The sequence below is a fragment of the Crocodylus siamensis genome, chromosome 3 (assembly GCF_052110815.1).
Source record: "Crocodylus siamensis isolate JL-2025a chromosome 3, ASM5211081v1, whole genome shotgun sequence".
Lineage (NCBI taxonomy): Eukaryota > Metazoa > Chordata > Crocodylia > Crocodylidae > Crocodylus > Crocodylus siamensis.
The window spans coordinates 148,331,839-148,358,032 of record NC_143397.1 but is presented as its reverse complement, the minus strand read 5'-3'; the positions used below and the strand labels follow the sequence as shown (position 1 = coordinate 148,358,032).

Sequence of the window (26,194 nt, the reverse complement as noted above, 5' to 3'; positions counted from 1 at the left end):
GAAAATGCATCCTGCATTCTGAGCCAGTCCCGTCTATGTCTCCCCTCTAGCTTCTTCCTCTCTCAGCATTAAGAAACACCCCACCTCAAACCCAATCTCAAAGCACATGAATAAAAACAAGAAAGCTTATTCATATGAATGAGGCTGTTTCGTAAGTGCAGATGCGGAAGCTGCCACTACTAAAATGTTTAAGGAAACTGGTGAAAGGAAATAGTCCTCTTATAGCATAGAAGCTACTTCAAGCGTTCAGCTCTGTAACGGCTACCTCTAGCTGAGTTGTGGCCACAATGCAGCAGGACCTACAAGAAGATCCAGCCATACCTGGAGAAACAGATGTCTTCTGTGACGGTAAAGAACCCTTTTTATTAAACATAATCTTTTTCCTGTATAAAGCCAGACAGATTTTTAGCTTGTGCTCTAATTATCTGGGAAAAGTTGAAATTCTCTGCTGACTGAAGTTCTCCATTGATGCATTGGGACTCACAGAGTGACAAGGATGAGCGGACTTCCTTACTTTCTGTGAAACAATGGGAACGAGGCATTCTGGGTGTAAATATAGTGACTGCGATTCACATTGAATAGGCGGACGGGTTCCACCATGAGAAGGTTAATTTAGAAGAGAAAGACAAGGGGGAACAATGCGTAAAAGAGTATCCTCTCATCTGGCTGCACTTTGTAAAGCAACTGTGGAGGACCATGTTCAGTGATGGACACTGTGAGCCCGATGCTCCATTGCCTTACACCTTGGGCAGTCATTTGCAGCCATGCCAGGGGAGTGTAAAGGCTACTAAATCAGAAGGGACCACTTGGCACTCATTAATGTGAATGATTAAACACGGTGGAGGCACGGTAGTGTCTTGTTGTGCCTTTTCCTGCTATACTACATTGCCTTGGAAAATAATTACCTGCTTCTGCAGACACTTGCTCTCTGGAAGGAGTTCCTATTGGCTCTACCTGCAAAAACACAAAAGTTTTTGCAGGCAGAGCCCCAAGACCGCTAACTTTTAAATGCACTTGCAGCACTGTTTCAGCAACTGCAGTAAAGCAAAGCTTGCCTTTGATGGGAAACTTTAGAAGTGGGCAAAACCCAGATATTTTAGCCTGAGCAAAGACTAAACAGAAAGGGAGAGCACATTTTAAAATCCTTGTGTCAATGATGTGTACAGCCTATTAATAGGTCATGCATTTCTCACAAATACACTCCTGCTTCTTAACCTGTGATATATTTTTTATCCAGAGGTGGCAGATATTTGCAGAAAAGAGAGGTTGGGACATTAATCCGTGCATTTTCATTTCTATGAAAGCAGTCTATAACAATCATAGCAAAGAAGGGAACGGCACTGGGCAAATCAACTGACAGTAAGGGTGCTTTGCTGACAAGGTTTATAGCTTGTATCTGAAAACTGTGATCATATGACATAAAATTCAGCTTGTGCATCCTGGAAGGAATGATAAACTATCAGATAATTTCTAACTATTAAGGTTGGGAAAGAAGCTTTCCCAAGGGGACAAGCTACCCCATAACCAACACCTACAATTTCTTACAACTTCCTTTGAGGCAACTGGCACATACTACTGGTTACAGGATAGATCAGCGATTCTCAACCAGGGTGCTATGAGATCCTTTGACAGGTGCCTTAAGGTGTGAGTTAAACAGATAAGCACAGACTCAGGCTGGCCTCTGCCTGGCTGGCCCCCTACCCCCTCCACCTGTCCCCTCTGCAAGGAAGTAAGCACTGTAATATATAAATACGTTTTTGAAATGGGGTGCCACTCAATTCACAAAAGTTATGCGGGGAGGGCCCTGAGTCCACTAAAGAATGCCTCAAGTTTAAAAGGTTGAGAGACACTGGGATAGCTCATTACTGTGACTCAATGTGCATATTCATCTGGGTAAAGTTTTCAAAAGCACCTATGATCCATTCAGGACACCGTGTTCTAGGCTCCACAGTCACTGAGAAGGCTTTTGATACGAATATGAAATAGGGGCAGAGGTGTAATAGTGAAAAGCATATGTCTGCAATTTCATGTAGTGTCATGCATTCTGAAGTTAAAACTATAGCTCTTCTGAATCCTTTTGGGCCCCACAGATAAGTCATTTCTGGCATTGATGACTTATCTGTAGAAGGGTTGCCTCTTTCAGAGGCAGAACAATCATCCCTTTCAGAGATTTCCTTTCACCACTCTGTTCATGGCTGTAATATGATTTGAACCCACCACGTTAGGACCAAGTTTCCATACTTTATGGATTAGAAGCTCATTCTATGTTGTTCCCTTTACCCCGATCCTTTTTCCCCAAATAGATTTGTTAGTAAACTTGGAATGGTCTGCTTTTTTTCCCTAAGCATTTGCTAAATCCATTCAGTGTGACATTAAGATCATTCCCCTGGCCAGATCTAGGATTTTGAAAAGGGGTGAGGTGCATCATCACATATAACACAACACATTTTTCTCCAGGTAAAAAGGAACTAGAAGCTTTATTAATATGCCTGGGGCCAAGGGCTGCATTATTCAGTCTAAGACTGATGCAAAAAAAAATATAACGCTATTTCAATGAGTTAAAAAGAGTCTGCAAGGCTGTGAAATGGGAACTACATTACCAGGAGCAGCTAACAGACTATAGAATTACAGAAGAAAATGCTAGCTTGATTAGTGGATCATCAAGACCATTAAAAAGGAGACAGGGTCATTAACATTGGTGAAATGAAGAGTTTAGAAGGTATCGGGTAGATTTCAGGTGGAGCAGGAATCAAAGGGGAGAGCAACGGCACCAGTGCACTCCCTCTGGATCTGCCCCTGGTCACAAACATTGAGTGGGTAGTGTCAGGTAGGAGGTATGAGCCAGGTTCTTGGGCACCTTCCCAGTTCACAGAGAAGAGACAGCGCAGCACCAATCAATCAGGGGAAGCAATAGCATGGTTCCACTACAGCAGCTCTACCACAGAGCTGAAGAAGACCTGTGAAGAAGTACAGTAATAATGCAATTCCCTTTTCAGTAGAGATATTAAGGTCATCTTTTAGGCTTGTGAGTAAGAGTATGCAATAAACTTGAGTGAAGCACAAGGGAGCACTCAGGTCTGGCATTGGTGTGTGTGCAGCAGAGCTAATGGGCAGGGCATGCATCTTGCTAACACCCACAGGAACAGACATTCCTGGAGGCAGGACAGACATTCCCATCTAGCCCTCCAGAACTTCCCCAGTGCTCCAAGTCTCAGTGATGATCTAGAAGGCTTCTTGGCAAGCTCTGTTAAAACTGCTGGATTTAAATTACATGGATCTGCCGATTTAAAAATCTCTGACTTCAGCAGCTGCTCCAAAACATCCTGTTTGTGAAAGATAGAAATGGAAAGTATTCCATTGTCTTATACGATAGGAATCCAGCCCCTGGATTTTTTCCCCAAATATAGACGAGAAATATTTAGTGACCATTTCTGTCTTTTCTGCATTATCCCTGAGAACTCTACCATTTCTGTCATTGCACTGATTGGATTAGTACATAGCTACTGTTCATTTCTTTCCCTGCTCTACTTTAAAAACGTTATGTTACACCAGTGAATAATATGAAGTGTAAACCCCAAAATATAATGAATGTCCATGTTTTCTACAAGAGTCAGAAATTCTACAGAAGTCTGGGGAGAGGTGGAATCCTCCGTATCAAGGTTTCCTAGCATCCTGCACAGGCTTGGCAGGCTGACAGCCCAAGGCTGCAGGCATGTGAATACTCATATAGTAAACAATTATTAATTGTTACTATTAATGAGTTCTCAGATGAATCATACCAATTAGAACTTAATTTATTATAGTTATTATCAGCCTTTTTATATAGCTACACCAAACTAGCCTGTGGTCTGCTAGGCTTGTAATAAGTTATCTCCCCCTTTTTACCTCCTGAATAGGCTCCTTGATTGCATTTACAGTAACTGGCCTACTTTTCAGTATTTTCCCTACAGCTAAGACAAAATCTTCTGAAATTTTCCAAAGCATGAACCCCGCCTATTTTTCATGATATTTAGTAAGCAAACGTCTTCTTATAGACTGTCCATAACATTGTACTGGAAGTCTCAGAGGTCCTTTGCCTGCTCAGAGCTGATTAGCTTAGTAGGTCATGTATCCATTCTCTTCACATTACCATCTAGTGAAGAGCTCCCCACAGAATGGCAATTACATTGAGTTGCAAGGTATGTTTAAAAAATGTACAAGATGAGTTTGCTTCCTGGTGAAACTGCCTCTTTGAAAACACATAAACGTTCTAGGTTTAAGTTTCATGATTAGGTCTGAGGCTTAATTGAAATTAGAATGTAAACAGAAGTCACCTTTATTTGCACTGGTGGTGTAAACTACTGTACACTTTTTATGTTTGGAAAAACTTAGGAAGGATCTTCCCTTTAAAAAACTACCAGCACCATGCCATTATTTACAGACAAAAACTTCATTCTGTTGAAGTTAAATTGCAACAATCTTACATAGCTAAAAAATCCTTTGGTGAAAAAAAATGCGACAAGCTAAAAAAGGTCCACTGACAAGAAAAATCATCCTCAAATACAGAAGTGTACAGTTACGGTACACAGACTACCTTAACAGTTCCCATAGTATCACAATGAGACAAGAAGTTTCACTCATCCATCACGTAGGTTGAGCTCGTTAGTGACACAGAAACAATAACTTGCTCTTAATGAGCTTGCATAAAATTTACCTGAGTGACACCTTTAAAGTGACACCTTTAAAGTCCTACATTGTTTGGATGACCACAGCCATGAAGGCAAATGTTTGATAACATCTTTATCAAGTAGAACATATCTTGGAATTTAGAGACTGCTTGTCTCTAGGGAAAATAGCATTCTGCCGTGGACTTTTCAGCTAAATGTGTTTTAATTGTGGATTAACAAAGTTTTTGCAAGGCAATTTCCCTGGCTCAAAGAAACAGTCCATGAATATGCCAAAGAGACAATAATCCTCAAAAATGTACCACCAGCTAGCTGTACAGGGACTCTGGTGAAACTTACTGGGGCTTTGGCAGACCTTGCAGTCCATTAGAGAATGAACCTGACTCTCACCTACACTGCCCCCTCTCTTTGCACATGGCTTCCACTCTCCTATTTCCCATATAAAACTTCTGCCCCATTCATTCACCCATCTCACCATTTCTATGTAGTATCTGAGTGCCATTTTTGGTGTATTAGCCTTACAACATGCCTAGGAAGTAGGGAAGTAGCATTTCCAGTGTAACTAATGAATAATAGAACAGTCTTTGGTTCTGAAGCCCAGATCCTAATAAGTATTTAGGTATCTTATTGATCTACATCTAAGTGGCTTGCCCAAAGGAAGTCAGTATCTTACCAGGCATTCTAATTCTCTGGCTTGTGCCCAACTACTGGACCATTCTTCCTCCCAGTCTCTTTCTGTTCAGTCTGTTAACCAAGATGACAAGGTGTATTTTGTATGTAATGTGCTTTGCAAAGAGCACATAAACTTCACATGTGTATTATCAAATTGATGGGTATACACTTGAAAAAATAATGTATGCATTTCAAAATTATTTTCCAATGGGTATATATATCCTCCCCTCCCCCCTCCCAGCTTTCTAAATTTTCATAAAAACCAACCTTGAACATTTCCTTCCTTCCTAAAAGACTAAGGGCATCATGCTGAATATTCCACAACAGTAAAATGCATTAACCATGGCATATGCTGCTCTCTAGCTATTGGGAAATTAGGGACAATTTTCCCTGAAAGCTTTTATGGCTCATCAACCATCCACCAACTAATCTCTCATTCCCAGAGATGGAGAATCTTTATGCCATGCTGAGCTCTACTCTAAGTTCATCACCAAGACAACAGTGTTTTCTTATAGAATATACATAACTTAATCACTGCTTTTAGCCTTTGGACAAAGATTCAAGATAATTTGGCCAAAAACATTTATATCCCTCACTATCATACAAAAAGAGGATGGCTTATAAAATTATGCAACAAATTTGCTGTTGACTTTTGTTTTTGTTTCTTTTCCCTTTTCCTACATCAAATATTTATAAGGCAATTTATTATACTAGTTCTTAATGATTGTGGTTATCATGCAAATGTAAAATTCTACAGAACATTGAAGGAGTCTATAACCTGTTCTGGTTTTTAGTTCAATCATCTACAATGAGAGTCAGACACACCTGTTCACCCATCTACACCCCAAACACCCACACACTAAATGACCCATGATGATTTTAGCTTTTCAAGAGTCCCAGTTGTCCCATGACAGCTGAAGTATTATTTTTACCAGTGTAACAAGCTCCGTATTTTAAGTAGAAATGATTGACGGCTTGATGTCTGTATTTAAAAAAATGACTGAAATCACACACTGTTTTTGCTTTGTTGGTTCTTCTTTGTAATTAAATATCTTTGATCTCTTATTCTTCACTGTGCCTCGATGCCAGCCTGTTTTGTTTTTATCTTTTGACGTTATTACTGGGTGAATGTTAATAAAAAAACAGGTTGCATAAATTAGCAGCACTTAGCCAGTCTTCAGGGAAGAGAGCAAAGTAGTTATGGGCTAGAGAAGCAACTCAGTAGGTATGATCAGACAATACTTTCAGCTGCTAAACAAGTACCATGGCAGTATTTGAACCAAACCTCTTCCTTCCTTTAAGTTTTATCCAACTGTTGTGCTTCCTTTTCTCAGTATAGTGCTCTGTAACATGTAAGTTTTTTATTGTTTCTATTCATGTTATTAAAGTAATAAACCAAATTGAGAATGATTCAGTGGAATGCACAACTTCATGCCTTTAACAAATCAGGGCAGTATCAAAGCCTGCTAGAAATGCTCTTCCCCATGCCCACATGGTAAATATGGCTTTGTGGTGGATGTTTCAAGGGTGTGACACACCCACTGCGACCAGGCCAGGAAGTTCTAGGTTAAGGCTACAATTAGTTCACACATTTGTGCAGAACTGGAAAATGGTTCAAGAGGCTGAATATGGGGAAGAAGGGTTACAAATGTCAGGCACTTGACAATGTGAAAATGACCTCCTGGCTGCTAGTTATTTAACCATGTTTTCCAGTTAAATGAACTGGGCAGGCCCTGTTTGTTAGGATGCCTAAATCCAAACGTAAACCTTGGAGGTCAGTCTGGTTCTCCAGCATTTTAGTAAGTGAGGGTATAGCACAGCCCAGTCCATAGTAATTGCCAAGCTGACCAAACCTGCCAGAGGCACTGAGAGCTGTACCCTAGCCTATGTGCCAGCTTGCCTCTTGTTCGGGTTTCTTTATTGGCTGCAGGGCACAACAGCCTCCCCACTGAGGTCCACCTGTGGCAGCAGACAGCAGGCCATCTGAAGGTCTGCTGTGGGAAAACCTTCCTGGACCCCGCACTCTTGGTTTTCTGACTTCTGACCTTGCTTAGCTCTGTTTCTAGAATCCAGTTGCATGGAAATTCCCCTTGGCTTTGGAAACTCAGTCCAGAATGCTGATTCGGCCTGTGACTTGGATTTCACCCTAGGATTTCCTCATTTGGTCTCTGACTCGAGAACCCTCACTTGATTGGTAACTTGGTCTCTAAACCTGGAATTGTGTCTGAGTTTGGGTACTTTGCACTCCACCTCTGGCTCTTGCCTCTTCTAGGCTCTTACCACTAGACTAGGCCACCTATGACACAGTCCCCATGCACCCCAACCATGCACCTCTACTTCCAAACCCAGAAATACACAGATGAAGATGCTTTGGAGTATCCCATTGCAGCTACTCTAGCCCTTGGCCTCCAGCATGCTTGAAAATGGTTGCTAGGGACTACCACAGAAACACTGTATTAGCTTATTGCCAGATCTGAAATGTGCCCAAGGAAATGCAAGGTGTGGATGCGTGGGTGTGTTCAGATAGTGGCCTAACTGGAACATACCACAACCACAGAACAGACCTGCCCTTAGTCAAGAGGTTTGAATTCACTTCTTTTGCGGCTGTAAATAAAATAATCCCATTTCAATTGTGAAGTTTACCATAGGATAAAATATGTGTATGCTCTGGAGAATATTCTGTGAGCCACACAAAAGGAAGTATGTATACCCTGAATAGCCAACCACCTTCTTACCTCCAGCCAATACACATTTTTCAGGTGGATGAAGAGTGAGACTGAAATGCTAAAGGAAAACTTGGGAGGAACAGGCTTGTTTGTAGCATGCAGACATGAATCAGCTAAAAAAGTGTCTGGAGAGGACATCATCTCACTCAGTTGCAATTAACCTGGAAATTAAAGGATTCAGAAGTTCAGAGTTTAAACAAATGGGTGCTTGAAGTCAGGCTATTATGCCTTAACTTTTAAAAGTGGTTCCTACTAAAGCCAGTGGGGAAACATAAAACAAGTGGGTCCTGCAAGGAACAGAGTGAAAATAAAGAACAGGGTTTTCAAAACATCCAAGCATAACTATAACTGTAACTATAAGCATAAAACATAACTTGCTCTCACAATATTGCCCATATACAGCTCACTGCACTTGCTGGGCCCCTGGATGCCCTTCTTTGCTAACTGTTAGCACTGTGTAGAGATCCCCACATTACAAAAAAAAAGACTCAGTTTATATGAATTACCTTCAAAGGACAAACAAGTACTTGCAACACCTCTTAATTTCATCATGCAAAGCTGTCCTTTTAGGTGGGTCTGCTTCTTCCTCTCCTCTTACCAAACCTAAGAGGAAGTAACACTAAAGGAACAGTAAAATTACAAGCTTTTGTGCAACTGTTTCCATGCTACCCTGAATTTTAATAAACTCCTTGTGAAAATGACTCTCTACTTCCTGAAATGTCACAGCCCCCTTTTTTCTGATGCATAATTTGAAGTTGAACAATCTCAGCATAGGCAGATCCAGGATTTACTAAAGAGGGGTGTGGTATGCCACCCCTCAAATGATTAAGGGATGGGGATGACACACAGCTGGAGCCCCCAGTATGGCAGGGGATACCACAGAACTGGTCAAGGAGCAGGTATACATGAAGGAGGAGGATCTGCCCCCTGCCAACACCACTGCTGCTGTCCCTGGCTGACCTGCTGCTCCAGCCAAGATCTTTTGGGAGCAGTTATGTAGGGAGCTGGGCTTCACCAGGGACAGTGGTATGCAGGTTCCTCTTTCCAGTCCATGCTTCCTGCCAGCAGGGGACACTTGTGAGAGCGGGGTAAGTAGGGAGCAGATAGTTTCATAGTAGCTAGCGTCAGGTGGGACCTGAACAGATCATCTAGCCTGACCCCCTGCCACAGGCAGGAATGAAAGCAGGTTCACAAGACCCCAGACACGTGATCATCCAACCTCCTCTTGAATTTGCCCAAGGTAGGGGCGAGGATAACTTCCCTGGGAAGTCGGTTCCAGATTTTGGCCACCCCAACTGTAAAAAATTGCCTTCTGATCTCTAACCTAAACCTATTCTCCATCTTATTACCATTGTTCCTTGTCACCCCAGGTGGTGCTGGGGAGAAAAGGGCTCAACCTATTTGCTGTTGATCTCCCCTGATGTGTTTGTAGGCAGCCATCAGGTCCCCCTCAGCCTCCTCTTGCTGAGGCTGAACAGGTTCAGGTCCCTCAGTCTCTCCTCATAGGGCCTGTCCTGCTGCCCTCTCACCAAGTGGGTGGCCCTCCTCTGAACCCTCTCCAGGCTGGCCACATCCCTTTTGAAGTGCGGCGCCCAGTACTGGATACAGTACTCCAGCTGCGGCCTGACCAAAATTGCACAGAGGGGGAGTATCTGGATGGATATGCTGGAAGGAGGAATGTATGTGCCCCTGCTGCTATCCCCTGCTGAACCTGGCACACTGCACAGCCACAGCCCAGAGCTGGAGTGGAGCAGGAGCAGCTCTGGGGCTTCCTCCACACCTGTATCAGTCAGGGACAGCGGCAAAAAAGGGGGCGCATCAGGGATCCATCCCTGAATCCCAGCACCGGGTCACCACTGAATTAACAGGAACTTCTGAAATCCCAAGAACTGCAGAAAGTATCAATCAACTCAGGGGACAACCTGGAGTTACCCCAGCATTTCTGTTCTGTAAAAGCCCTGTTGAAATTGAAAGGCTGCCTACAGGTTTTTTGAACAAACCCACAGAACTTAATTGAGAATTACATCCTTCCTGGAGAGTTCTATACAATGGTTTAAAAGTCTATGGAGAGCAATCATAATACATTACATTCAATAGGTTTTCAGAGTGATTTCTATAGAGCCCTGGTGGAGTCATCACTATACAGTTCTTCAGGACTTTTTCCATCAAGCTTCTCACAGTGCATGATTCAAGACCCTTAGCTAATGGGCTGGTTTTGCATCTACACTCCATGAATTTTTTATTCTTCATCTTCCTTGCTTCAGCATGCTTTGGTGGTGAGGAACTGCAGTTATGGGATGTAGATGAACTTGAAAAAGCACACTATTTATTCAGATGTGTGCTTTATAGTGGCTGTGTAGCAATGTAATCTTCTTAACCAGTGTGCTCCCAGGCTCTCACACACACAGAACTTCCTGACTAGAGGATGAGTTTACCCCCTGTTAGTATCACAGTGCTCATATAGCTAAAGGGAAGTAAGATTTTCTTCTGCCTCACGCATCACCAGCAGAACTGATAGCAGAATTCCAACTGCAAACTCTTGAGCACTGTGGTTACTGTCAAAAGGAGAAAGAGCACAGCTTGGTTTTCATTACCTAGGTTGCATGGGAGTGGAGGTAAAAGAACCTTTCAATTTATAAACTAAATGACTGTGGAGTTTCATTCAAGTCAGGACTGTAGAATCAAATCATAATGCAGCAGTGCAGATAACTTAAGTGTAGAAAGCCCTGTTGTCATTTTTATCATTACTTTTCTGACCTGGAGCTAGTAGAATGTACTCCAATGAGCATCTTGTAGTAAGGATATTTTTTTTAAATTGTAGAAAACCAGGCCATTTCTCTAAGTTCCTCTTAAACACTTAGGCTAGGGACAAACATTACATATAAACCAGTGATCAGAAACTGATTCAAATATGTAACACAACAGAGGTTCAGTGCATAAGTTCACTTTCAAAATGGCTGAAACCAGTTTAAGATAAACTTGGAAGCATGCAGTATCAGACTTATCTGATTTAGGTTAAATTGGTTTACTGAACTTCTGTCTAAGAGCCCCTTCAACTTCAAGTTAACTCATGGTCCTCCAGCATCACAGGATGCTTTGCACTTACCCTGCAACTCTCCTTCCCACATAGGGTGGGCGGGCTAGACTTGGTCAAGCCCCTCAGTTTCTGGCCTGAGCCACTGCAGGCCTGTGGCTCCATTTCCAAAATCAAAAGTGAATGTCCATTCACTTGCTGATTGGTTCAATCTATGCATCTTAGACTAACCTGCAAAGATTGAATCGATTCAGCCTTGGGCTTTTTGACTGTTTGTACTTAGCCGTAGACACGTAGGGAAAAGGAGCAGCAGGCAAGAGATACTATTTGTATATGTTATGCATTCTTTCTTTAGGGAAAAGTGGTGAAAAGGGTGCAGATAAAATGTTTCAAAGTTGACTAGAACAAAAAGGATTGTGTTTTACAATGCTGTTTAACTCTGGTCCATTTTTTTAAGACACAGAATGGCAAGCAGACTTGCAATCTGTTAGTAACATGCTCATCCCCCTATATATGTGTGTGTGAAGCTCCCTGCCCTTTCTATTCCTGAGGCTTGTTGCAAACCAGGGGTTTAGCTTAATCAGAGACATGAGCCACTGATTAGTGCTGGGTTGCTGTCACTAATCACTTTAAATGCTGCACTGAAAATAGTACCCATAGGTCATATATTAGAAAACCAGTCTCTGTCATTTAACCTTCGCTATGAACCCAAGCCAAGGCCCTAACATGATTTCTGGGGTTGCATTATATATCCTTTGCAATTGAGATCTACTGACAGACTCACTATATGGCATGGAAAACTTTTTAGTTTCTGCTAGTGAGTTGTGTAGTGATGGGGCAATTTACTGTCTTATGAGGAAACTGTCCCTTGCCTTTCAACATCAAAATCAAAGTTTTACAAGGGATTAAATTTCAGCTTCCATATTAAAGCTGGAACCCATAAACTGCCTAATCTCATGCCACAGGCTGCGTAGGCATGCTGAGATTGGGGTTTTGGTTCCAGACTGTTTCTTCTATGGACCATATCAGCTTTGGAATTTTTATTTAAACATTTAACAGATGTAGTTTCGGCCCCTGCATTTACAGAAGTGGAATTGTCATTGCACTCCACAGAATGGCATTTCATTTGCACAGCAGTTTTGTATGTGTCTCATATTTGCTATGTTTAAGCCGGAGAACATGCACTGAAATGTTTATTGAACAAAAAGCAGTGGCTGTGTCTTGGGGCCAGCAAAAATGGTTATGAAAAATATCACAAAATAAGTCTTGCTCTGGTCCCATAAAACAGGAAGAAATATGGAAATTTAAAACCCTCTTTTAACATGGAGAGGGTTAAGTTTTTCTTAGTTACACCAATGTAATATTGAACTCACTGGCTTGCTTTCAGAATAACTGTGGTTTTTCCACAGGGCAGTGGACAAAGGGCACTCTTGTGCCCCTACCAGCACCTCCACCACCTGATACAATCTCCTGGAGCCTGGGGCTGACCCACTGGCCCCCCTGCCAGCCTGGGGCTGCTCTGCCCCAACTCAAACTGCTGCAGTCCCAGGTGCAGCATCTACACGTGTGCCCTGGACCACAGCAGTTTGGTGTTTTAATGACACATGTAGATGCACCCACTATGCTGAAGAACAAGCAAAATGGCTCATCCATACTATCAAATGCTAAGGAGTGCTGTAGCAAAGCATACCATACCTGTTCCATGTATGCTACACCCCAAAATGGATGTAATGTAGGCTTAGGATAGCATAGGGCTTGCTCTCTTGGGAGAGGATATAGCACACACCCCACTACAGAAACTACATTATATCAGTTTTGGGGCAAAACACAGGGAGCAGGTGTGGCATGCTTCACTATGATGCTCCCTAGCAGACAGTCTTCATGTTATAAGTTAGTGCACCAGATCAGACCCTAGAGCTGTGTCATCCAGCCTGTGAGGCTCCCCATGGGTCCAGAAATTTGCTGGAGGGGAGTGGTGGAAGTGCTAATTGCTGCCAAATTTCAGACTTGTGGGACGCCTTACAAGCCAGATAACATGGCCCTGCGTGGGTCACACTGGCATAGGATTGGGCTGGCATGTGGCCAGGCACAGCACACTGGTTCAAAGCAGCACACGGCTACATTTGGAAACTGGGAGCAGGCCAGCATGGAGGATCACATGGGCAAACTCCATGTGGGATCCAGCCCACAGACCAACCCTGCACCACTCATCTGGCTCACGGGGCTGGAAGTTTAGGCACCACAGTTATAGATGCACCTACCAAGTCTAATAGACAGCCCAGCACTTGGCACTGGAGCTACAGGTTGCTGTGACTGCTCCTAGAACATGGTGAGGGAGCTGAGGGATTGGTGTGGAGAGGGAACATGAGGTCTGGGGGGGTCTATAATCTGTGTATGCAGGAGGAATACTATTAGACGGCAGTAATAGACTTCTGGAATAGCTAGAAGACTATCTACCGGGTTCCTAAAGGAGGTGGGCAGATGTGAAACCAAAGATAGGAGCTGGAATATGCTTTTCCTTGTTCCAAAACTGAATCCTTTTCCTTCCCTAGAATTAGGCTATTAGAAACTTACGGATCTGCTACTAGTGTGCATTACGCACTTTAGTGGGTGATACACTTTACTCTGTGATAGCTCCTCCACTGGGTGCCTTTGTGAAATAGCTAGAGCGCTCAGTATAGTCCTAAGCTAGAATCACTCAGCTGCCCAGCACAAATCGTTGCCTTAAACCAATTACTAGCAAACAAAGGAACAGCCCCTCTCAAAGCCTTTGTAGTGGAAAACAAACTAGAAATGCAGTACCTGGAGCATTAGGGATCAGATTAATACATTAGCTTTGATCATCTCATCACATAGCTGACTTTTAGCTGTCCAATGAGACATAATAAAGTTTCCAGCAGCTCTTTATGCATCTTAATTAGAGAACATGGAAAGCTTTTCAAAAACAAGGTTGGGGTGGGGGGGAGGCTAAAAGCACAGTAATAGACACACCATACACACACTTGGCATGCACTTAAGAGCTGCTCAGCCTGTACTGGTTGCTAAGCATTAGGAGAAATTGGAAGGTACAATTCAGTCAAGCCCTCTTGTGAGCTCTTTTCATTTGCCACAGAAAAACCTGCACATAAGAGGGGTTGGTAGCACAGAATGTCTTATTTTGAAGTGTGGGTTTTTTTGTTTTTTTTGGGGGGGAGATCAGCTACTTTTCCACACCTCTCCTCTCCTTCTCCAGACTTGTACGCATAAAGGCAGGAAGACATATGTGGTGTCTCTCTCTTGAGGCTCTCCTTCATTAGTTTGAAGTGCTAGTAGGTGTGTGCTGTATCCTTCAGACCCTCACAGGTAGGCTGCTCAGACAATATAAGACCACTGTAGAGGAAGTACAAGGTAAAAAAGCCAGGGTTAAAGCAAGGGAAAACACCGCTTCTTCCCATCTAGTAAGATCTGAGGAAAGCTCCCCCTTTTCTCCTTGGCTTGAGGAAGCAGTACTTTCCTGCTGCTCCCTCTTCTCCAGATCTGCAGCAGTGAGTGGTGCAGCTCTCCACCCCAAGGCACGTACTACTCTAGCCACTGCAAAGGAGTTGTGGAGCGGTCACTCAGTACCTGGCTGGCCCGCTGCCCTCATTCACCATGCAACCTTGGTTAAGTCTCTGTTAATGTGTGTTACAACCTCACTAAGTGCCTGGTGGACTGCCACTCCAAGGGTACAATAAGTGCAATAGATCACAAAAGATGGTAAGATATTTCAAATGAGGAACTTAAGGGTGGAGTAACCACACAGCGATGGGAAGCAGAGGGGAGGAAACAGTTGCATGTGGTTGATATAGGATGTGATGTGAAACAAGTATGTTTAGAAAAACATTACAGAGGAGAGAGACAATACTTGGTATTCAGCACCTGGGAGGGGAAATGACCACAAGGCTGAGTTAAGGGACAGACATCACACCTAAACCAGTTTAAGTGATTAGAAACTGGTTTAAACCTGTAACAGAACAGATGTTCAGTGCACATAAACCAGTTTGAAAATGTCTGAAACCAGTTTGCGATAAACCTAGTTGAATGTAGTATCAGACTTAAATGATTTGGGTCACACTGGTTTATGCAATGTCTGTCTCAGACCCCTTGCTGGTTTAAGTTAAATCAGGCTCCCCCAGCATCCCAGTAAGCTCTCTGGGCTGGGCTGGGCAGGGCTCTCTGCTCCAAAGCAGGGCTGGCCTCTCCCCTCTGCTCCCTGGCCAGAGCTCCAGCAGAGGCTGCAGGCACAGCAGCATCTGCCTGGTTTCCTCATGCTCTACTTCTCCCCACACCACTCCCTGCTAAGCAGGGATCCCCTGTCCCCTCTGCCTTGCACAGACACCTTAGCATTAGCTAGCAGACCACATGCTGGCTACAGCCTGTGCTATGGCAGACAGCAGTGTTGGCTTAGGGCTTTTCGGAGCTAGACAACAGCTCAGCCGGTAATGTCTCTCAGTTCCTTCTTTGTTTAAGAAGAGCTTGAACTAATGAGAGAGACTGTATGTTTTGTGATGGGATGATAAATACTGATCACAGAGCTGATAAATGCTCTGTTATCAAGGAGGAAGGGGAACCCCTCCCTAATCCTGCTGGGGCCTGGCCAGGTCCCCATCAGCTCAGCCCTGTAGAAGGGAAGGGAGGGCTGCTCTAGTGTCCCCCAGCTTCTAGCCTGAGCCACTGCAGGCAAGTGCCTGCATTTCTGGGATGTCTGTGCAGTTACAAAGTGATTTAGCCTAGCCAGGTTAGACTAACCTGCAAAGATTGAACCAATTCAGGCTCAGGCTTTTTGAATGTCTGTTCCTACCCTAACAGACAGTGTGGAGATGGGAGTGGAAGGAAACCAAAGGAGCAGCGCAGCATAGAGAGCAGAGGGTGGAGAGGTTACTGGAATGTTAAGTTTACTCTGAGGATAGCCAGGTGAACCTCCCAGTACTGTAAGTCAGGGCTGTGCAACTTCTAAGCAGCTAGGGGTCCAATACCCCAAGGGCCGCATGGGTAGGAGCCACAACAGGGCAAGCCACACACAGGTCTCCCTGTGCTGCACGCTGCATGGACACCCCTTACTGCACCATGTGGGTACTCCTCCCAGGGATGCTCCACATGCTGCACCATGCGCCTGCACCCCACCCACAAACTGCACCACACCCCCTCACTGGTGCCCCCTTCTAACTGCTGTACTATATGACCCCCAGGGTCACCCTCAGCTTCCCATGCTGCGCTGCCCCACCCCTGGGAAAGAGGCAGGAAGTGAAAGCCAGAGGAAGGAGGGAGAGCCTAGACACTCCAGCTGATGTTGCAGCCAGAGTAATAGGGGGGAGCAGCGGTTGGGCAGGAACCTGATGGCTGCAACGTAACCCCATCAGGGCCACATATGGCCCACAAGCTGCTAGTTGGATGGCCCAGATGTAAGTTATAGTCCTGATTCTTGGCAAGATACTCACCTCTCACAGAAAAAGTACTGTCCGCATTCAGGCTTCCATTGTCTTGTTCTATCTCTTCTTAGGACACCCCTTTCAGACAATGGCATAGGTGCTCATGCTGTTCTTAAAGGGGAAATCATTTCACTTTTAGGCTGGATTGACATGTTACACTCCCATGCTTACCAACTTACTTTCCATACCAGGCCCAACTAGGTTTGATGTCTGCCACAGACTTCCCTTCAGGAGCTTGTGATCAAGGTGTTAAGGAAGCTTCTTCAAAAGCAAAGTATTTTATATATATAAGAATATAACTTGTAATAAAAAAAAGCAGAAAACCTAGACACCAACCCTGTGCTCTGGATCTGGAACATGGGGCCGTTCTGTAGGCCTAATTCAGCCTGTGGACTGCCCCGACACCTCTCATACAGCCTGTGGAGCCAGAAGAGTTTGATACTCCTGGCTTCGAGTAGTGCTAGCCCGCAGACATCTCAGCCCTGAGAGACTGAGCTGCACAGATTTCTGGAATGAGCCCAGGACTCCAATCTAATCTCTCCTCTAACCTTGACTCTCTCTTTGGCCTCAGATTATTCAAAAGGAACATGAAAAAGAAGGCTGGAAGGAGCCTAACAAATCATTTCATTTTCTGTCCCATATTATGGGATTAACAACAGTCTGGCCCATTTCAAGAACTAATGTTTATAGAGGCACTTTGAAATTGATAAATATTATCTGCTTGCTAGGTATTAAGGGAAAGAAATGTAATTGCAATTCAGAGTTATTTTTAATGCAGAGTACTTTACAGAGGTCAAGCAAGGCTCAGTTCTGCTGTTGTCACTTTGAGATTTGTACTTATGACATTATAGATGACCTATTTTTATCATAACAGCAGATTATGCTGCAACCGACTGAATAATTTATAGGTACAGGAGCACTATCATAATAGCAATACAATGGCAGCTTTTTTCTCTAGTTATGGAGAGAGGCAGTATTCTCTGGCATTTTCCACTGAATTAGCAAAACAAGATACATGTGAAATGACTGATTCTTTCAAAAGCAGGAACATCAGCTCAATGCACGTGCAAAAGGAGAGGACAAAGAATTTATCTAGAGCTTTGTTTAAAAAAAACACAACACAAAACTACTGAGACTCCTCACAGTTTCAGGAGGCTAAAGTGCTGGGAGCAAGGGAGGAGTTAGATTTCTGCATTTGCTACTGCAAAATGATATTGAGAAGTCCCATAGGGATAGACTATATGTCTCCCAGGTCATGCACATAAATAAGCTAGAAAAATATTCCTTTGCAAGAGAAGGCTTGGAAACAGATAAGCTACTCGTGTCTGAAACATGAAGTTGGGAAAAAAAAGAGCTTGCACACACACAAGACTCAGGGTAAGTTTGAAACAAACTGGATACATATAGCAATTGCTGAACAGCTACTGCAGAAGTGTCAGGGTTAAGGTGAAATATGGCAGGTAGAATGCAAGATAGAAAACCTTTAACAAATCATCCCCAATGTGGAGAACCACTGCCACTATAACCTTAGAAGACTGAATTAGTCTCAGAAGCATATTAAGCATGTATGATGAGACATTTATAGCTTTTGGCATTGATGCATGTATACCCTCTCCGGTTCCTCTGCTATTTCACAGCCTGAACTGTACAGTGGCTGTTTTGCAAGTGGTAACTTTTCTGAATTGCACAGAGTTCAGTTATCTTGGGCCAGCTACAGACATTATACTTTTACTGGTAGAAGTGATTGGAAACCGGTCTTTATCCATAATAGAACAGAAGTTTGGAACACAGACTGGCTTAAAATGGTGGAACTTGGCCTAAGGCCCACCAAAGGGCAAAAATGTGTTCTGTCCGCTGCCAATCTAAGCCACGCCGCTTACAGAAACCCGTGTAACTTAGACTGATTCCGCCTCAGGCTTTTTTGAATGTCTCTATTGCAACGAAGGGCATCCACTTACACTTTAAACACATCTGAAGAAGTTCGCTTCCATTTCCACTCCTGTTTACAACAGTAGGGTACTGCATACCTTCAGCATGTAGTGCAAATAAAGCAACTTCATTAGGAGGATGGAAAGTCAATTAAGATCAAGGGGTAACCTGAATCAGCAAGCTGCATGTTTTCTAGAGCATGTTTTCATTTGTACAAGGTGTTATAGCAGGACCTAATTATGAACCTCTCTGTGATGATTTCAAACTCACTTCTAAAGCACCATTCTTTATGAAAGGTCAGGTGGCCACTGAAAAGTATTTCAAAAGGTATTCACCCAGCGATCACAACAAAAGATACAAAGGGAGAGTGTCAATATTGGCAAGCTCCAGATTTGATTCAAAATCATATTTGTTTACCCAGGGCATTTAATTGCTTGTGGGCTCTACCCACACTGCCATACTTTTTGATTTAGTTGTCACTGCAGATCACTCACTGAAGGAGTTTCCCCAATGCATAGCAGCTAAAAAAATCTGTTAAAGGAATGCTAACAAATACAGGCATTACTATATGGACATCATAGTGTATGACAGCTGAGGTAGTGTGTCCAACTTTGGCCACCTCCCTGCGGGAAAGCTACATTAGAAAAGTTAAAAGGCCCAGAAGCAAATAATAACTCTGCTCAGAGATCCTGCAGGACTGATCCTGCCAGAGAGAACTTCTACATAAAAAAATCTAACAATTAGGATCATTTACCATGGAAAAAAGTCCATTTAATGGGAAAGAAGTATTCCGGTACTTGACATTAAAACTGATCCCTCCCTTCTTTTCATCTTGCTTGATAGTAACGTTTTGGTCCACCTTTGTATTCTTTTCTTTATTCAATGTTTAATGCATCTGAAGTGAGGGCCTGACCTTAGACACTTCTGAATATATTAAACAGTACTACAGGTAGTTCATTGGCATTAAATAATCATGGTTATAAACACTATGACCAGTAGCATGCATTTGTAGCATCAGGGACCCTGGAATATAAGATCTTTGGCGCAGTATAAAGCACACAGAACATTACTGGGCACATACATAACAAAGCCAAAATAAAAGAAGGAAATGTCTATGTAGGCAACAGACTGTGGAACTTATTGCCACAAGAATTCATTAAATTACATACAATGAATGGCTTTATAATTTTACATGCTGAGAGAAGGGCAACTAAATCTTCCGATAATTGAGTGACAAGGGGATCAGAAAGCCTCTCACTGACAGCACCGTGCACTTAGCCGAGCACACGACCTGATATCTAGGATGCCTTTGCATCAAGCAATTGAGGGGCTGGGCTGTGGGCTGATGCATCACAGTCCTTTTCATGTGGATTATTCTACAAAACTCATGCCAATAGCTGATCAGTTTTGATGAACCCTCAACAACTCAGCATGTGTATCTAATGCAGGCATAATTGACTGCTAGGGTTGATAGCAGTAACAAGATTTTTAGAAGTAAAAAAGCCCCATTCTACTAGTGCCCTTTTACATTTGAATATTAAAAATGAATCATCCCAAGCAACAACAAGCCCCTTTTTCAAAGTTAACAAAGCCTTGAAGCAAAACAACCCAATAAATCCCTGTATGGCTTAATAGAGTGATTTCGCCACTAAACAATTTATAAAACTGTGAAGTTTAAAAATAGTTGTGCTGTGTTAGTGTATGCTAAAAAAAAAGGGGGGGGACACTTTCATTTAAATAATCACCCTGAAAAATGAAAAGCCCAATCTCCAGGGAGAGATGAGGAGCTGTATTACAGAAATATTTACAGGGCAGACCAGAATGCCAGAGCGATCAGCTGAAGGCAAGAAGGAAAGAAAGCACCCAGCCTCTTACATTGAAAAGTAGCTGTCAGGCAGCTGCTTTTATAAGCCCTGTGTTCCTACCACACATGATGCTAGTCAGACACGGCTCCTCTCCGCCCCCTCTCGCTCACACACATATTTCCTTTCCTCCTCAAACTTTACAAGGGGAATAGAGTAGTTGCTGCTTTTGCTAGCAGAAGAATGAGTCAGTCTAGGCAGCGACCAAAGATAGGCTGGTGACTACCTTCCCCACCAGTCCTCCCCCCTCCCCTTGCATTTGAAATACTAAGCCAGGGCTGTCTGTGAAGACAACAGCAGACCAGCTAATCAGACCCTAGGGTACTGTAATGAGACTGCACTGTGCAAGAGGAACTTGGGTCTTCAAGCCAGTGAGTTTGTCATCCCTGCTATGAATGTGAACCTGTATCTTTAGGTAAGTACCCTTTTCTTTTCTTTTTTACCCTCATTTTAATGACAGTCAGAAACCTGGAATGTTTTCACTGTCACCTGGAATGCTGCACTTTTGGGTGCTGCAGCTACATGCAGATACTGGCTGTGTGCCAGTAAATCCTAGCAGGTACGCTCGGACATAAACACCTTCCTAACTACAAATCTGACATTGGAGTCAGATAAATGGTTATTACCCTTGCTATTAATATACTGCAAAGCTAGTCTGACACTACAATGGCCCAGGAAACTTAGGCAAGCAGCTCAGAGTTATGAGCTGAACTAAGCATCCCAGAATCTCTTGGCTGTTGTTGTGAGGAGTCTCCGTAAAAACTGGCGAATTCTTGTATATGAATATGCCAAGTAAAGGGACGCACTCAAGAGAAAGGAAAAATTACACAAGAGAACACATACACTGCCTGAGTAAACTCACCTCATGTCTCTAATAGCTTAAAGGTAAATAGCAATAACTCACTGAGTTCTGAGAAGATTTCTGCCTAGACTACTACTACTATCAATCCATTTGTCTTGGCAAGGAAATAATATGGCAGGGAATTAAAAGTGAAGAAAAAAACATTTTAAGTGAAAAATTAAAAAACACTTAAATATTATAGTGCTTGGGAGCAATCAAGCTGATAAAGGAAGGATTTTTGTTTACAAGCTGCTTTCACAGAAGTGCTTGCTCTGCTAACCCAACAGGTGATAGAAATTACATGGTATTAGTGTGGGATTTTAAAAGAAAGCAAGTACCTGAAACACTCTTTTGTGTAGTTCTAATCTGTATAGTTGAAGGAACCTCTCACGTGCACGCATTCTTCAAGGATCTGAACAATAGCTGTCTCAGGAGAACCTGTGTAATCACTTTTACCAGTGCATGGAAGCACTTAGTCTCGTTTCCACCCAGGAAACATCTCCAAATTCCCTTCAGTTTTGTCCTTCTAGTCTCAGGAAGCTTTTATGACATTACCTGTTGGAGGAAGGTTTAGACCCTCTTGAACGATTCTCTCTTTGGATTGTGTCCAAACAGAGTTGGTGCAAACATACTATACTTTAGGATACCGTTGTTTATTACCTTTCAATGCGCTAGATACAAAAGGTCATTCTAGTCTTGACTGATCTTTCTATTAGCCTACTGAGTATTCAGCTATTTCTCCTTTAAGGTTTTAAACAAGCTTTGTGGTAGCCTTCTGGAAACCCTTTTTTTTTCTCTCCCTTGGCCATTATAGCAATGTATCAATATTTTTCCTCAAATACCTGTATATTTAACATTCAGTGATGTGCATCTCTAAGCAGCACTTCTGCACTATTTAATCTGTTCATGCATTTTGCCATGCTGATCTTAATTACTGTGTTAGAGCTGCTGTCACACCACAGGAGACCACTGCCGGGAACACTCCCAAGTAAGGGTATTATCATCATCAGTATTCTCCAGCAGCTAATTAGGATTCAGAAGCAGCTCTATCTCTCTCTCTGAATAAACAGAAGGCAGGGGTGTGTCCAGTGAGGACAGCATTCAGAGGTGAGGAAGTTGCTGTCCTCTAGAAAAACTGTGCTTGCTGTCAACCCAAGCTGAGATATCACAACACCTGCTCTTCACAACAGGCAGAATATGCCTCTTGGGTCTACTGTGACCTATATTGTCCCATCTATATTCAAGCAGGACTCCCATGGAAAACAATGAGGATCCCTGTTTGCAGATGAAAAGACAAATATGGCAAATCAACCTTTGATAAGTGCTGATGAGGAAAAGGTAAATAAATGATGCACTGTAGCTCTAAAATGTACCCATCATATCATACTTTGTTCTGCAAAGTCATAGCATTTGCAGTAGGTAACTGAGACACTGTTCCGAATGCTCATTACTACACCAGCTCTTTGGCAACCTGGACTTTCAGTCCTTCATTTTGAATACAATATGTGAAAACAAACCTGAATTTTGTTTTTATTTTTATTTTTTTGCATCCACACAACATTTTCTTGACAGGGTTTTGGGGTATTTACAAAATGGGGGCAGGAGTGAACAATCTTGGGTTCAACTCAGGGTTCCACCCAACATTTTCTCCCAAGTTATTTAACTTTTCTGCATCTTGGGTTACAGCTGTATAAAATGAGGATTCATATACAGCAGAGGGGGTTCTGTGACTGAATTAATAGTTGCTAAGTGATTTGCTAAGTGTGGGTGGCACTTACAAAGTGAGCTGAGGGTGAGAAGCCCAGCATATACAAGTAAAACAGTTTGCTGTTACTGCTTTTTTCTGTTATTAAGCCTGTGACCACTTCATTCTTTTGCACCATGGAACAAACACTCAAACTAACAGCTGAACAAAGCATAGCCTTGATCATGTGCTGAAAGATCTGCACATTTATATCATGCTGAGTGGAACTGTTAGCACTGGAACATAAATAGCAGTCTTTTGCTCTGATGCATTTAAATCTGATCAGGAAGAACGTTAACTTTCACATGATACATACTTCTGAGAAAGCTGTTTAAGGCCAACTTGTCTTCCAGCTGGGAAGTAGTGAGGGTAAGAAGTAAGACGGCGTTTAGTTGTCCAGTACTTCTAATCTGATTTTATTCTTACGCTCTTACATGCAGTTGTGGCAAGCAATACTGTCTGCTCCTGAACAGCTCATTTACTGGGGTGGTTTTTATCTGCCAATCTAAGCTGCCAGCTGTATGAGATAGGCAGCTTGTGTTTGGGGTCATTCAACCGGCAAAGACTACTAACTGAAAATGGACAATGAAGGAACTGAATGTAGCAATGCCTTTTGAGCATGCGCATACAGCTGGTTCGCAGAGGTTGGCTGGGATGTGTACAAGTGTCATACAGGCTCTTGGCATTTCTGCCTCAAGCTATACAATCATTGGATGATTTTGTCAGTGCATTGTGAAGAATTCTGGGTATTTGCTCTTTTAGCAGGAGCTCAGAATTCTCCATCATGTCCCCTCAGCTTCCAAATAAGTCTCCTTCCCCTTCTGCAGCTGGTGATTTTTTAAAATAAATGATCTTGGTTAGAGATTCTAAATGGTATAACAAGTCAGGAGGCCAGATTTGCCTCTGGCTTTTGCCAGTTTTGTACATACCTAGCTCCTTGACATACACAGTTAATCCAGATTCACACAAATGAAAGTGACGCACAAGAATCAGGCCCACAATGAGTTCTAAAAAGGAAGGTCTTTTGATAAAAAACCAGATCCTGCTCAGATCCCAAGTAACTCCACTGACTGCAATGGACTCACTTTGAGTTTACAATGTAGAAATGGAGTTTGACTCCCTAAAAGCAGAGACTGACTACTTTTTGTTTCTCCCATCGTCTTCATAACAGCTCAGAAAAGGCTTGCAAAACAAAACTGCCAAGCTGAATTCAGAATCAGGACATCCCAAATTTTAGAGGTGCAAATTACTGGCATCTGTAAATCTGGGGGGAGGAGGGCAAGCGGTAGAAGAAGAGGTTCTCAGTGGGTCTCAACTTTGTTAGATTTGAGGCCACCCTTCAAAAATGCCAACTCTGAGTTTTCATTCGTTTTTTAACAACAGAAAAAGAATAAAGCAATTCTTATGTTGCAAAGAACTCTGAAATACCATAGCAGGGCAGAATGGGTTTAACACTATGAATTCCTATTTGAAATCTCTGGATTTATCTTGTAAATCAAGTTTGCACACCTAGCAGTGCTAACATTGTGTGACACTCTGTAACCCCTTTGAAAGGATCTCACAGGACCCGGCTAGGGACAGACATTACACATTAAACTCATTTAAGTGATCAGCAACTGGTTTAAACCTGTAACAACAGATGTTCAGTGCACGTAAACCAGTTTGAAAATGGCTGAAACCAGTTTGAGATAAACCTGGTTGAATATAGTATCAGACTTAACTGATTTGGCTCAAACCAGTTTATGCAATGCCTGTCCCAGAGCCCTTGCTCATATAAGATAAACCAGACTCCCCCCAGAATCCCGGCATGCTGTCTGGCCTGGGCGCTCTGCTCTACAGTAGAGCTGATCCCTCTCTTCTGCTCCCTGGCTGGAGCTCCAGCAGAGACTGCAGGCTTCCCCCTGCCCTACCTCTCTGCTCACAGCCGAAGCAGGGATCCCTGCTCCCTCCCTCCCCTCTCCCATAGGACAGACCCTAGCCCAGGGGGCAGGCAGTTATTTTGGGCAGAAGGCCACTTACTGAATTTTGGTAAGCCATCGAGGGCCACATGATGGGCAGCCACGGGCAGATAAGTATTAATTTTCTAAGTTTTTTAGGGGCCTGGCAGGCCAGATGGAATGTCCTAGTGGGCCACATCCGGCCCATGGACTATAGACATGTGGTATGCTAGCTAATGCCGAGAGGTGTCTGTGTATGTGTCTCCAATTTCACTGGGACAGACGGACAGAACAGTGACAGCTTAGGGCTTTTTCAACAGGTCAGCTGGTAAGCTGTTTAAGAAGAGTTTGAAGTAACGGAGAGAGGCTCTTGATTTGCTGATGTAGGGATAAACACTGCTTCCTGCTGGCTTGCTTGCCTGTCAGTTTGCTGCTGACAGTATAAACAAGCAGAGAGAGGGAGGCTGAAAAGCTCTGTATCAACAGACACACTCCTGCCTCGCACACTCCTGCCTCGCTTTAGAGTGCTAGCATGGGGATGGCAACACTTCTGCCTCTTAAGCAGCTAGTGGGGAAATCCTGGGATGGTGCAGGCAGACCTCCCTAATCAGAACATCCTGTTGGGGCCTGGCCATGCCCCCTTGTAGCTTGTGGAAGGGCAGGGAGGGCCGCTCTAGTGCCCCCAGGCGTCTAGCCTGAGCCACTGCAGGCATGTGCCTGAATTTCCTCAGTACAGAGAGAATGTCTGTTGGGTTTCAAACCAGTTCAGCCTAGCCAGGTTAGACTAACCTGCGAAGATTGAATCCAGTCCGGCTCAGGCTTTTTGAATGTCTGTCTCTAGCCTTTAAAAATCTGATACTGAAGTAAGGCACAGTTCTCAAAACACTGGGAGTTCTCTCCTCTCTCATATCAGATTAATTAGGGAGTAGCAGAGAAACTACTGAGATCCCTCAGCTCTCACAGCCCACAGGACAGTATGGAGAAAAGCAGGCAACCCACGTGGCTTATTAACTGTGTTCAGTACTTGCAGTTTGGTACCAGCAATTACCACTATAGACTTGAGTTTCTCTTTCCTTCCCACCCCAACCCCCAGGAAACTTTGCATCCGGTGGCTCTTGAAGAAGTAAATCCTTTCAGCATGAAGCAAGAAAAAGAGCTAATTGATGTTTTAAGTTGCCTTTTGTGTTTTTGTGGTATAAAAGTATCCTCCCCCCCTTCCCCCCCCAAAATAAAAGAAACGATAGATTAGCACAAAAGCATGTGAGCATCTTTCTTCTTTTCAATAGGAAGAACAAATTGAACCTGACAGTTCCCTGGAACCAGTGCAATACATGAAGC

General features: G+C 43.2%; 1 protein-coding gene across 1 annotated transcript in view; it reads left to right on the top strand.

Moving 5' to 3' along the window:
* The first annotated feature begins 237 nt into the window (after nucleotides 1–237).
* The window catches only part of RIPOR2 (RHO family interacting cell polarization regulator 2), a 91,248-nt gene continuing 65,291 nt past the window's right edge, over nucleotides 238–26,194 (top strand). The window contains exon 1 of the mRNA XM_090039498.1: nucleotides 238–348. Within this exon, the coding sequence (XP_089895624.1) occupies nucleotides 288–348 (61 nt within the window). The 5' untranslated portion in view covers nucleotides 238–287. The remainder of the gene's footprint in view (nucleotides 349–26,194) is intronic.